We start from the raw sequence: 12,145 nt of genomic DNA, 5'->3' as shown, positions 1-12,145 counted from the left end.
AGTGACTGAAATTGTTTTGAAGGAAGAGAGAAGAGACAAAGCTGGAAAGGCCGGAGGTTAAAATATGTTTAGGATAGATTGAGCTAGCTCTGATGCCCTAAGCGGGCTCGTCACAGCCCCCTGCTTGCTCTGCCCTTGGCGAGCGAGGCGCGCTTTGCTCCCTGTCCTAAGCTCTCGCAGGCAGTAGCTGTTGGCCGGCAGCTGCCCGTCATCCCGGAAACGGCTGCTTGGGGAAAAGCAAGAAACATGGTTTCCAGCACTATATATTAGCATGTTAGGCAAATGAGTAATCTTGTCGTCCTTGGGATAATAAGCACTACTTAAATGCCAGGCTTTTTTACTGGATCTTTATTATGGTAGGAAATTAACCACATTAAAGTTAAGCCGGGTTTGTATTAGCATTTATCATCTGTTTTTTCTGAGTCACTTCTAGTCTATCCTGCTCACAGCTTACAAGTCTTGCACTCTAAATCCCTTTAAATCCCTCATTAAGAAGTTCCTTTTCCAGGAAGGCCAGCAGTGCTAACCTTCTTCGGGGAAAACACCCTTCTTAATTAAAAGAACATTGGTACTCTGAAAGATAGAGCCAAGCTGTGGATCACCCTGTGCATTGGGTGTTTGATTTATGCTTCTCATTTGCTAGAGGTGGGCAAAACTGTGCGAAACACATCTCTTGCTTCAAAAGAGCCCTTCAGGACAGCAGTACTGTGGGTCTGATCCTCCTTTGGGCAAAGTTTCACCAGCTTTAATTTGGAAGTAAAGTGCCCACTATTTAATTACCCTGAATTATTACATGATCTAAATGTAATTCAAATTGTCATCATTGTTGCAGGTACTCTAAGGCCTATTATTCTTACCATTGAAAAATTTCATGCCAGACTATTTTGAACTTGAAAGCCGTAGGGGGGATCTATGTAGAAAATGCCCGTATTTGCACCTGAAAAAGGATGTATTTGCAAGCGAGCTCACTTGTCTTTTTGTTTTATGCCACTTATTATTTCCTCACTTAAAATGTTCTGGTCACGCAGTCAGAAACACGAAATATGCTGTTGTGGCTGAAGGATGCTGTGCGACCTGATCCGCCTCATCTGCTTCAGAAATTGAGGCACTTGCAAATCACCTGCATAGAAAGGAGCTTGTATCTGGCTGAATACTTGCAACTACCACAAGGAGCTAGTCAAGAGTAATGAGGAGCAATGAAAATAAAGGGTTAAACGTAACCAGAATAATTCACCATCACAGGCTGTCGGACAGATCAGACTCTGTTGAGCTGCRCTGCTTTGCTTCGTATGGGCCAGCACAGGGTCAGCAGTGAGCGCTCCTCAAAGGTTGGCTTCTGGGGCTAGGGAAGGATGTTTGCTTAGCAAATAACTGTGCTGGCAGAAAAGAAATGACTGCTTCCAGTTGTTTTCCGTTGCTCCTCTGCTGGAGGTTACTGCCTTGCAACTCTGTAGAGAGAAGAAAAAAAAAAGAGAGAGTTTGCCTGAATGTCTGCTGCTCTGGCACTCCGTGACCAGGAGCGAGGGAGGAGAGGCTGTTTTCTCTGAAGAGCTGAGCTGATGGAGAAAGGGCCTAAAACGCCCTGTTTGTTCATGTTGTTGTGTCTGAGGGTCAGAGTGGGGGAGTGGGAGCAGGCTCGGTTGGAGTGATGATCCCCATGTCTGCATGCAGAGAGCCCTGGGGGGACAGCTGAGCAGGAAAGGAGTTTTACATTTTGTTGGCCTAGCTGCAAAGCTAGGGAGCACCTGGCAGGCTTGGGCTTATCCTCCCTGGGAAAGCAGAAGTAGCTAAACAAGAACTGAAAACAAGGTAACAATCTGTGGTTCTAACAGAAGTTATAAACTCTGGGCTTAAAATCCAAAGGCATGTGAACACGGCAGGCTCCTGCAGCTTCCAAGGGAATTAAACTTCAAGTTACTGCTGTGTGCTGAGACACATCAAGCAGGATGCTGTTTTTTTAGGGAGGATGCACTCTGTATCATGCTTTGCTGCCTGGGTACCGCTGAGTCAGCATATGTATGATCTGCCTTTACTCATAGCAACTGAAAAGTGAGGCAATCTAAATATTGTATCCTTACTTATAACAGCTCTTAATGTTTAGTAAGACTGAATGCGACTGTGCTACTTTCTCTCTGCCAACAGGGATGCAGTGGTTGCATTATTTCTGTAGGTGGGCAGATTCCCAATAACTTGGCTGTGCCACTGTACCAGAGCGGAGTGAAGATCCTTGGCACGAATCCTTTGCAGATTGACCGGGCAGAAGATCGCGCCATGTTCTCGGCTGTTCTGGATGAGCTGCATGTGGCCCAGGCCCCCTGGAAGGCAGTCAGCACACTGGTAGGTCGGGATGTACAGCTAGGAGGTGATAAAGTGGCTTGGGGTTTTTATGAGCATCTCCTCAGGGGGACTGACTTACTGATAAATGTTGAGATTCTGAAGATGCTTAACATTTGGCAGTCTTTAAACTGCCAGGATTCATGAACTTCTTGATCCCTGCTATAGCTCAGGTCTTCCTGCCAAGCTGTGCTTCATGGGAGTGGAGGGAAATTGGAAGGGAAGTGTCTTTAAATCTTCCTCACAAAACATGAGGAATATACCCAGGAAAAGTTAGAGCCACTGCTAGGTTATTCTGGTTTTATCCTACTGGCCTTGAAAACTCTTCTAGCAGGTGGAGACTGCAAAGGAATAGAGATTTGACAGCACCACTCTTTTTGTCTGCTGAAGCTCTTTGGACAGGGAGGGTCTGAAGATGACAACTCTGGAATACAGAAGGGGTGTATTCAGTTCTGCTCAGGCTGTAGTCCCCTACTTTTTTTTTTCTTGCTATCTTAATAGCTAGTAAAGTGCAAATGCAGGCAAAATTGACATTTTGGATATGACTTGAAAATATTTTCTTGTTCACAGCATGTTTTTCCTCCCTGTCTTTAGAAAGATGCAGTTGAATTTGCAAGCTCCATGAGTTACCCATGCTTGTTGAGGCCTTCCTATGTTCTGAGGTAAAGCTCAACCATCAGAGCTCGTCAGGTTGGGTGTATGAACTGCAAAAGCTGTGTCAAGGCAGGGGAGAGAAGAATTTCACGGCACATGTGGAAAACACTGTGCTGGGTACATGCAGAATAAAGCTGCCAGGCTTAACAGGTGGGACGGCTGCTCAAACCAATGAAAGAAGCCAATGGATCTCTTATATCCCTCAGGCACAGAACAAAGATAGAATGTGATCGTAATAGCGTTTGTTTAACGCAATTACCTTTTTCATATCTCGGGGCCAAAACCACAAGCCATCTGGGATATTCCTTAAGGCCCCTGAGACTACTCCATTGAGTCTGCCCGTACAATTAAGCCAGAAGATTGTTTGCCGCCAGTAAAACAGAAGGGAACATGCTGAGGCCATTTATTGGGGTTAGCATCTGTTTTCAGAAAATGACAGTACATCTTTTGAATGCAGCTTCTGATTTGCAGGGCTTCACTGCTTACAGGCATGTTTTGTCTCCTGCACTTTGGCAGCTGCTTCTCTTTAAGTAGATAGTGTACAGGACCACACACTTCTGACAGCTAGACTTTTTTAAAGGAGTTGCATCAGCACACACACAAGTTATGAATGATCACTTCTCTGTGAGGAGTTTCTTCATAGTTGAATGACTCAGCACAGAGAGAGAGTTTGGGCACAGTTTACAAGTGCAAATAGAATTGGAAACAGGATCCTTTTGACATGGAAAAGAAATGCATGTCAAAATGAAGGGGCATAATATTCATTTTCAGTGGAGTCAAAGAATACTTTTATTTAGGAAAAAAAAGAGAAAGAGGAAGGGAGAAAGAGGAGGATTTCATGTATGTTCAATCCTCAAAGGAAGTATCAAAGCATACTTGAAGTATCCTGTAGAAACTCCTGCTGAATGATGACTTTTCTATCCAATGTCTGATTCTTGCAGTGGGGTTGCAGAGCAAAGTTCAAAGCCTCCACTCAGTTCAGGCGGACAAGTTAGAAAGTGATGATGTCGTTCTCTAGATTTTTAAGGCATACTCCTTTTAGCCTGTTTCCATACCTATTAAATTCAGTATAGGCCTTTTCCATGTAAGTATTTGCTAATGCAGTATTTCCAAGGTAGTGTGAGCAATTCAAGGCTGTTTGGGGGGTTAGGGGGACTTTAGGGAGAAAGATGAAACTGTGGAAGGTCAAACTTGAGGAAATAGAGTGAAAAGCCCTAGCACAGCATACTGTCTGGCTTCTATTGAGGGCAGCCAGCCCTCAGCTATGTTCCTTCATGCTTTGAACAGTTATGGCCTTTAATAGTTGCCAATTGCCTTGGAAAACTAATTGCATTCCCCCCCCCCCCCGACTTGTGTAGTACGCGCCAGCTCACATCCTCAATGGTGTAAGTGACATAGGTCTTTGGATTTAATTGAACTCCATTGATTTACATCAGCTGAAGATGTAGCCCAGTAAATATAAGTAACTATAGCTACTTGTAGCTATTTATCTTTGGTGAAAGTGACAGATTTCTACCAGATTTCATGGGATAGATCCTTCCTGCACTTTTCCCGCAGCTTCTGTGAACTTGCCCACCAAAGCAAAGGGGAAGCTGAGCAGCCATGTGGTAGAAGTGGCCAATATAGCATCTTTTAGAAAAGCTCCCTCTCTTTAAAAGGGAGCTGAATCACTGATTCCCAAGCCATCTTCTCCTAAACCTCCTTCTCTGATATTACTGGCAGCTACATTTCAAAGTATATGGCTTTTAGATACAACATTCAGGCATTGGAAAGCCTTTAGGGGCTGGGCACAGCAAAACAATTCCCCAGCAAAGAAGGGTCCATTTCCATCTGCATTCACACTCATAACTAGCACCTGTGGCCTTGTGCCTTCCTGGCTTCCTCTGTCACTGATGAGCCCATGGGCTAAAGGTGGGTTGTGTATCTTTTGTAGTGAGCTGAGAGCTAGCCTGCATATATAGTGGAAAAAGGCTGGGTCTTGAGCAGGGATCTCTGGCTGAGTGGCCATCTGCTCCAGCTTAAAAGGAGGTCTAAAGGCCTGGATCAGAAAGGGGATTTGGCAACAGTGCTATGGCTCTACAATTGCAGTTCTTTAGTTGATCCTTCGCTGTGGTTCTCTTGGTCACTTGTCTTCTCTGGGAAGTATAACGGAGGTTCATTCAGTACTGCTCTGCCTTGCTTTCAGTCAGGAGAGGAGCAAGCAGCTCAAGTCAGGAGCTTGCTTGGCTAGTCTTTCACATAAAGGTGGTTGGCAGCCCCGYGCTCTGGTGTCTAGCGCTCTGATGTCTCCCTGGAAGCCGCCAGGGAAGATGACCTGTTTGTTTTGCCTTTCTCACAGTGGGTCTGCAATGAATGTAGTATTCACTGAAGAGGAGATGAAGAAATTCTTAGCAGAAGCCACCAGAGTCTCCCAGGTATCAGCCCTTGCCCTGTCAGTGCTTTTGCTTGTCCTGATGTTTGCTGTGTTTGTTCACCTGCACTAGCTTTGTTTTCCATCTCTTTCTTTCTGTATTGTTTTTTTTCCTTGTTCTTTACCTTCCTCGTTTGGGGAGGAGCCAGTGAGATGCGACTTTGTCCACGCAGTTCGATCCCTAAAGGGCAGACCCTGCGAACCTGTGCAAGCATCCTCACTTACAGCAGTGGGATCCCCTCGTGGAGCAGGGACAGCAGTTAGATATACCCAGGCTGCTATTTCTGACCAGTTTGTTATATAAAAGCCAAGACAGGGTAATGGTCTGGGACCCCACATGCCCCATCCAAACTTGCTAGTAGCAAGCTAAGCCAACCACGATAGCACTGAACTTACCTTTCACTTAATTTCTGAACCATTTTTCCTTGCTTCCTTGAACAACTTAAACTTTATGCTGGCATCTCCTCACCAATTGATGATGTGGGTTGTCTTGTTTTTTGTTTTTTGTTTTTTTTTCTCAATCCATTTCTTAAATGCAGAAACCTTTGCAAGTTTTTGATATGCCATTTACTCTCCAAATCACATACTGAGTTCCATTTTCCTTTGATACAAAACCAGGACTGCTGCCTGCTTACTGTTAATCCAGTGGGATTATTGATCTGTAGAGTATGTAATGTAGAAGATGAAAGCTCTGGTTTCCTTTCTGAATGTCTTTCAAAAGTAAATTTGGGGATTTTTTTTTTTAGTCTTTTTTTCTAACAAAGAGAGGGATTTGGTCTTGTACATTGAAATTTAGAATAGTAAAATCTGAGCAATTTCCCAAAGTCATGAGTGCTTCAGAACATAGTAAACACAATTCAAAGCTTGAGTTTCTTCTATACTTTTTATTAGTGTTACTGTAACAAGGGATGTTTGGAGAGCTGAGAAGGTGGGAGGAGGAAAACATTAAACGATTGGGCTTGAATGAAGACTATACAGAATTTCGAGTCTGACTTTTCAGCAGTCTCTGAGTTTGGCCTGGTCTCTTAGCCTTTTTTTTTGGGGGGGGGGGCTGTTTTTTTGTTTTTGTTTTGTTTTTTTGTGTGGTCCCTATTCAGAACAGTACTGCAGCACAGTAAATACTACTATCACAGGAACCTTGGAGTTAGAAGTAAGTAAGCTAAAGAGGAACCCTGAAAACACAGCTGGCTATGAAAGCCAGCCACATTACTGTTTACTCAGAGGATTTCTGAGGTCATTAAGGAAGAGGAACAAAACCACGTGATTTTTCAAGTGTATGAGGTAAATGATGGAGGTTGAGTCTCTTCAGCAAGAGAAGAGGGAATCAAGTGAAGACACCTTGCCAAGTAATAATATTGTGAAGGGACAGGTTAGTTGGAGGCAAGACGACTGCTTGCTACCATCTGTCAACAATTCAAAGGGACTTTTGAAAGAAGGAGAATACTAATAATTAATTCTCAAAAGACTACAAGGTCAACCTGTGGTAGAAATCATATTCTCAGCAATGATCAGCCTCCAAAAATACCTGGCTTCTCTCAGTGCTTTGTCTTAAGTACCCTGCTATGTATTTCTCCCATACAGTCGCATCACCAGAACAGACAGCAGCCATCAGTAAGACAGATCCCCATATCATGCCACTGTGGATAGCTTATGGTGGCAATGGAAGTCCTTTAGAAGGCTGAAGCCCAGGAAGGTGATCCCTGGTCAGCTCAACTTGTTGCAGCTCGGTTGACTTTAATTGGGCACTGATGCGCTTCGCTGCTGAGAGGTCTCATCTGTAGTACAGGAGGCCCTGCTGCGAGTTGGAGGTGTAGAGTCTTGGCACTATGTGATGTATTCCTTGCAAAAAGAGCGGATGTTCCCATGGGATCCTTGTGACGCCCAGGTTCTGCTGCACAAACGAGGCATTGATGCTTGCTGCAGCCATGACCAGTTGCGTTTCTCTGGCAAACCATGAGTCTTTGGGTGCTCTGGCCCTGATCCTGTAGTGACTTATGCTAGATTTACATGCTAATTTTTGCTAGTGTACTCAAACTGCCAAGGGAAGGTTTCTTTTTTTCATGAGGTATTTCTGCATTGTCAAAAGCCTTTGTATAGTTGTAGATAGGCTAGCAAAAAGCAAACCAGAACAAAAGTGGTGTATTCTGCTTCTAAGCTAGGGGAGTTTACTGATTTGCATTTTTTATACTAGTCAAGGCTTTGTGGGCTGTGAGTGGTTCCACTGAAGCCAGCAATATTACTTGTGAGCATACAAGTGAATATGAGCACCTTTGTGGGACACGAATTTAATTTTTCTGGTTACAAAGCCTTACCTAAATCTGCTCCACCCAACAAAGCTTCTCCAGCTCAGGAAGTGCCTGACTCGTGTTCTTCTGCTGTTTTAGCTACATCACTATTATGCTGTTGCCTTATTATGGCATTTAAGCTGTCAATAATGTTCAAAACTTCTTGGAAGAGTTGAGACAGATTTGAATAAACAAGACTGAATGCACATGTAAAACCTTCTAGTGAAAAACTGCAGTAAGTCAGAAAGTTATAGGACACAAGCCACTAAATTTATGAAATGGTGTAGGCTGTGGCATTGTCCTTGTCTTTGAATTTACCCTTGCACTGATAAATGTAAGAGATTGTCCCTTGTAACTTCTGAAGTTGCTTTATATTTTTTCTAAAGGAGCCTTTTGAGCATGCACAGACTGTCATTTATTCAATTTTATTTTCTAATAAATAACGAGCAGTTAATAGTGGATGGAACAGGTAAAATGTTGAATCATAAAGGTGGCCTGGAAGAATGCTGTGGATTAGATTTTAACTGTCTGTTGGAGCTGGAGACTGGAAGGAGAAAGCCTCGGAGAAGAGTAGGCAGTGTGGGCTGGCCTTCCAGAGAAGGGCTGGAAGAAGAGAGCGGAAAACTGAATACAGGGGAATGTATTGAGAGTCAAGGGTAGGTCATTCCTGGCCAGCTATGATGTGGCAGCTTCTCCCCGGGATGCTTGGCAAAACAGGCAGAGAAATGAGAAAGAATGGATCTGTTGCCTAAAATGCATAACTTACTGAACTAGCAATTGGCCACTATGCAGAGTCATTATAAGTAAGCCAAGAACCAGTCACTGTGTGAACCAGTGTCCCCAGCTCGGGGGCTGAGAGGCTCAGAGGGAGGAAGAAGGGAGATCTTGGAGGTAAGGGGCATCTTTGGGAGACGAGATCGGAAGTCACTGAATCCGTGCAAGTGTCCTACTGTCTTCTTTGGGCTATGGTCTCACCTGAAAGCTCTTTATGTTTTTGCCTCAAATTTCCCTGTCATGGTGACAAATTGTGGAGGACTCAGTCCTGCTTGACTCATGCAGCAGCAGCAACTTTGGGGAGATCATGCCAGGTTTGCCCCATTGTTTCTTTGGCAAAGTTCACCTGTCTGCAGAAACAAGGATATTAATAACTGGTCGTGTGGGATTCTGCTTCCAAAGCTTTTTCCAGTGATGAATAGTGGAGCACTTGGATGGTCCCCAAATACTCTCAAATAAAAGCATTCTTTTTTCTTGTCTTGATGACAGGATCACCCTGTGGTGCTCACTAAATTTATTGAAGATGCCCGTGAGGTGGAAATGGATGCTGTAGCCAAGGCAGGAAGAGTAAGAATTTTGCTTTTCCTTAATATTTAACTTCTTTAAATCAGAGGCTTGCAAAAATGTGTGGTTTGAGTGTTTTACTATGCAACCATGGGTTTGTACTGAGTAGGGTAACAAGAAGAGATGAATTCATCTGAGGTCTAAAAAAAAAATTGTGCTTGCAAAGCTCAAGACACCCTTACCCTACTGTATGCATCTAACTACTTACTTTTTAAATGTCACTTAACCACATGAATGAATCCTTTAGAAAATAATTTTTACTGGATTCACAAATCACTGRCTTTGCAAGTGACTTGCATCAGAATTATATCAGCACTCGTTATGATATTGCCACAGTTGTTTTATTATTACAATTTCATCTTGTATTTCATTACTAACCAAAAACAATTCTTACAAACAACCACAAATTTTTCATATAACAGAAATGCTCTGTTTTCAGTCTTCCTTTTTAACCAGCAGACAAAATCATTGCCTTTTTGGGTGTCAAGGTACTGCAACTTGATGCAATTCATTTAGCTTAAACTCCTTAGGCCTGAACTTCCCACACTTGCATTTCTCTACAATTAACCCCTCCTCGAGGGGTCAACAAATATGTACAAATGATGTTATTACACAGTTGTTCCTATTGGAAAATGATAAGCAGATCTTAGAGAGCTGGTTTAAAGGCTTTTAATTAGTTTTTACCTTCTGAGTCAAAAATGTGTATTAAAAAGAGGAGGGAAGTGAAAGGGCTTCAAGACTGCCCTAGGTTTTAACATGTTTGCAGTTTGCTTAGCCATAGTATGAAAGACACTAGCATCATCCCCTTGACCCTATGTCCCGTGGATGCTTCAGGCCTATTCTCTCCAAGAGCCTTTTCCTATTTCTCTCYTCTTTTGGATACTGCTCAGTTCGGGAGCCTGTGCCACGCTGTACTTAGAAGAGGGCATGGAGGTGGAGGGGCAGCTCATGAGACTGGGTGAGGTGACTAATTGYGCTCTCGGTACTGTGTGCAGGTTATCTCGCATGCCATTTCAGAGCACGTGGAGAATGCAGGCGTTCACTCTGGAGATGCCACCCTCATGTTGCCCACACAGACTATTAGCCAGGGAGCTTTGGAGAAGGTAGGTATTGTCCTAACACCAAACAGAGGAAGGAAAATAAGAGTTTGAATCTGCTTCCCCCTTGCTTGGGAGAACTTCCTTTGATTTCAGGAGAAATCAACTCAGTGATGGTTTTTAAAGGCCAGTGTGATTTGTGCAAATGTAGCATGTCAGGACGCCCCCAGTGAGCAGCTGTAATATGTGTGAAGTCACCTGAACTGTGGCAGATTAATTTAAGCATTAGAGGTATRCACTTTTTGGTTCCACTGGGGTGTTGCGTTTTTGTTTTGTTTCTCTTTCATTGTTTTAGGACAAGCTTCCATAGCGGCAGCAGAGCGTCTAATGCATGTGTGCGCCATGGTCCCCTCTSTCCTTCCTATAGAGAAAAATTATGCTTGAGCAGATGGATATGAAGTTTAAAGGAATGCACATATGATGTGATTTATTGACATGATGCTGTCTGTTTGGGGTGGGGGGGGTGTTAATTTTTTATGTATATTTTAATTTTTTAGTTCTCTATTTTTGTAGGTAAAAGCTGCCACAAGAAAGATTGCAAATGCCTTTGCTATCTCTGGTCCATTCAACATTCAGTTCTTGGTGCGAGGAAATGAGGTGCTGGTAAGASCTCTTGTGACTTTGGGAGCAGACTCCGCTCTGGGCATTTTGGTGCATGGTTCCTGCAGTCCCTTGTCACAGAAACTCTGTGGCAATAGCAGTTGTGGGTTTCAAACCTGCTTTGTCTGCTGGTGTGTGGCTTGCTTGAGCCACCCCTGTGTCACACAACTCTCTGAATGTGTGGGAGGGAGCATCCTCTCCTGCCCATACAGTGCAGCCATTGAGGGTTAAGCAGGTCTGGTTGCCTTGTCTGTCAGCAGTAGCTTTAGTTTCTCTGTGGGCTTTGGTCTTTCTCAAAACTGTCAGTTTTGAATATGATAGATAGCAGTGAGACCTATGCCTCATCTTATGAACTGAATGCCCTTGTTTTCAGCTCTCTGATATCGTCTCTGATCTTTGGTTAGTTTGATCATTACAGCAAGCCTTCCAAGTCACTAGAAAGAAAGCAAGATGATTTAAGTGCTTAAGCTATTAATATAAGCCTTTAAGATGGTTATCTAAACAGTCTGGTCTTAGTAGCTATCAATAACAGAAGTACGGCAGATGTCTGGCCCTTTGTGATTAACAGCTGGCATGCTGTTGCTAATGGAGGAAGGTCAGAGGAATGAGAGCAGAGTACGACTGAGGAAGCAGTGAACGGAAAGCCTGACATGGAGTGGAGAGAAGCATTATTGGTGAAAGATCCTGTCTGGGCTAATAACTGAGAAAAATGTACTTATAGCTCTTCATCTTTCTTCTGGTTCACGCGCCGTGTTTGTTACTCATAGTTATTCAGGGACTCCGCAGAGGGAGATAAAGGAGTCCTTCGTTCCTTGCTTTCCCTCAGCTGTGTTTGCCTCTCTAGATTACTCCTCTTTTCCTTCCACCTTTTTTATTCTTGGCTGCYGCCTTCATTCTCACTTGCAGTGATTCCTCTCTTGCTAATGAACTCCACAGTAGGCTTCTCAGCAGGATGCAGAACTTCCTTTTTTTCTTTCTTGGGTCACTGAATATCGGTGAGGAAAGTCAGTAACAAATGATTGCCCGGTCATTCATGAACCAATACTATGGGAAAAAGAACAAGGAGAGCAGAGTATGTGCCTCTTATTCRGCAATCTGAAGAGTATTTCCACAAAGAAAAGGAAGGACTGCTTTCCAGAAACCTGAATCAATCTATTTCTTCACTGCATGATGCCTAATCCTGGTATTTCTCCTTTTTAATCTCATCAGGTGATAGAGTGCAATTTGCGGGCTTCCCGCTCCTTCCCTTTTGTATCCAAGACTCTGGGTGTGGACTTCATTGACGTGGCCACAAAAGTGATGACTGGAAAAGAGGTTAATGAGTCATCCCTTCCCACACTGGAGCATCCAATTATTCCCTTCATATATGTTGGGATTAAGGTACAGTTTCAGAAAGAAGAATGCAAAAAAAGAAAACAAGGCCAGCA

At 43.5% G+C, this 12,145-nt stretch overlaps 1 protein-coding gene across 1 annotated transcript in view; it reads left to right on the top strand.

The window, feature by feature from the left end:
- The window catches only part of CPS1 (carbamoyl-phosphate synthase 1), a 97,720-nt gene that overhangs the window by 71,878 nt on the left and 13,697 nt on the right, over positions 1-12,145 (top strand). Inside the window, exons 26-32 of the mRNA XM_026088842.1 lie at positions 2,143-2,337; positions 2,929-2,996; positions 5,327-5,402; positions 8,947-9,024; positions 10,017-10,124; positions 10,632-10,721; positions 11,928-12,098. Of these exons, the coding sequence (XP_025944627.1) occupies positions 2,143-2,337; positions 2,929-2,996; positions 5,327-5,402; positions 8,947-9,024; positions 10,017-10,124; positions 10,632-10,721; positions 11,928-12,098 (786 nt within the window). The remainder of the gene's footprint in view (positions 1-2,142; positions 2,338-2,928; positions 2,997-5,326; positions 5,403-8,946; positions 9,025-10,016; positions 10,125-10,631; positions 10,722-11,927; positions 12,099-12,145) is intronic.

The sequence above is a fragment of the Apteryx rowi genome, unplaced genomic scaffold (genome assembly GCF_003343035.1).
Source record: "Apteryx rowi isolate R43461 unplaced genomic scaffold, aptRow1 scaffold_12, whole genome shotgun sequence".
NCBI classification, from domain to species: Eukaryota; Metazoa; Chordata; class Aves; order Apterygiformes; family Apterygidae; genus Apteryx; species Apteryx rowi.
The sequence above is the reverse complement of the archived record's forward strand: the minus strand, read 5'-3'. Positions and strand labels throughout refer to the sequence as shown.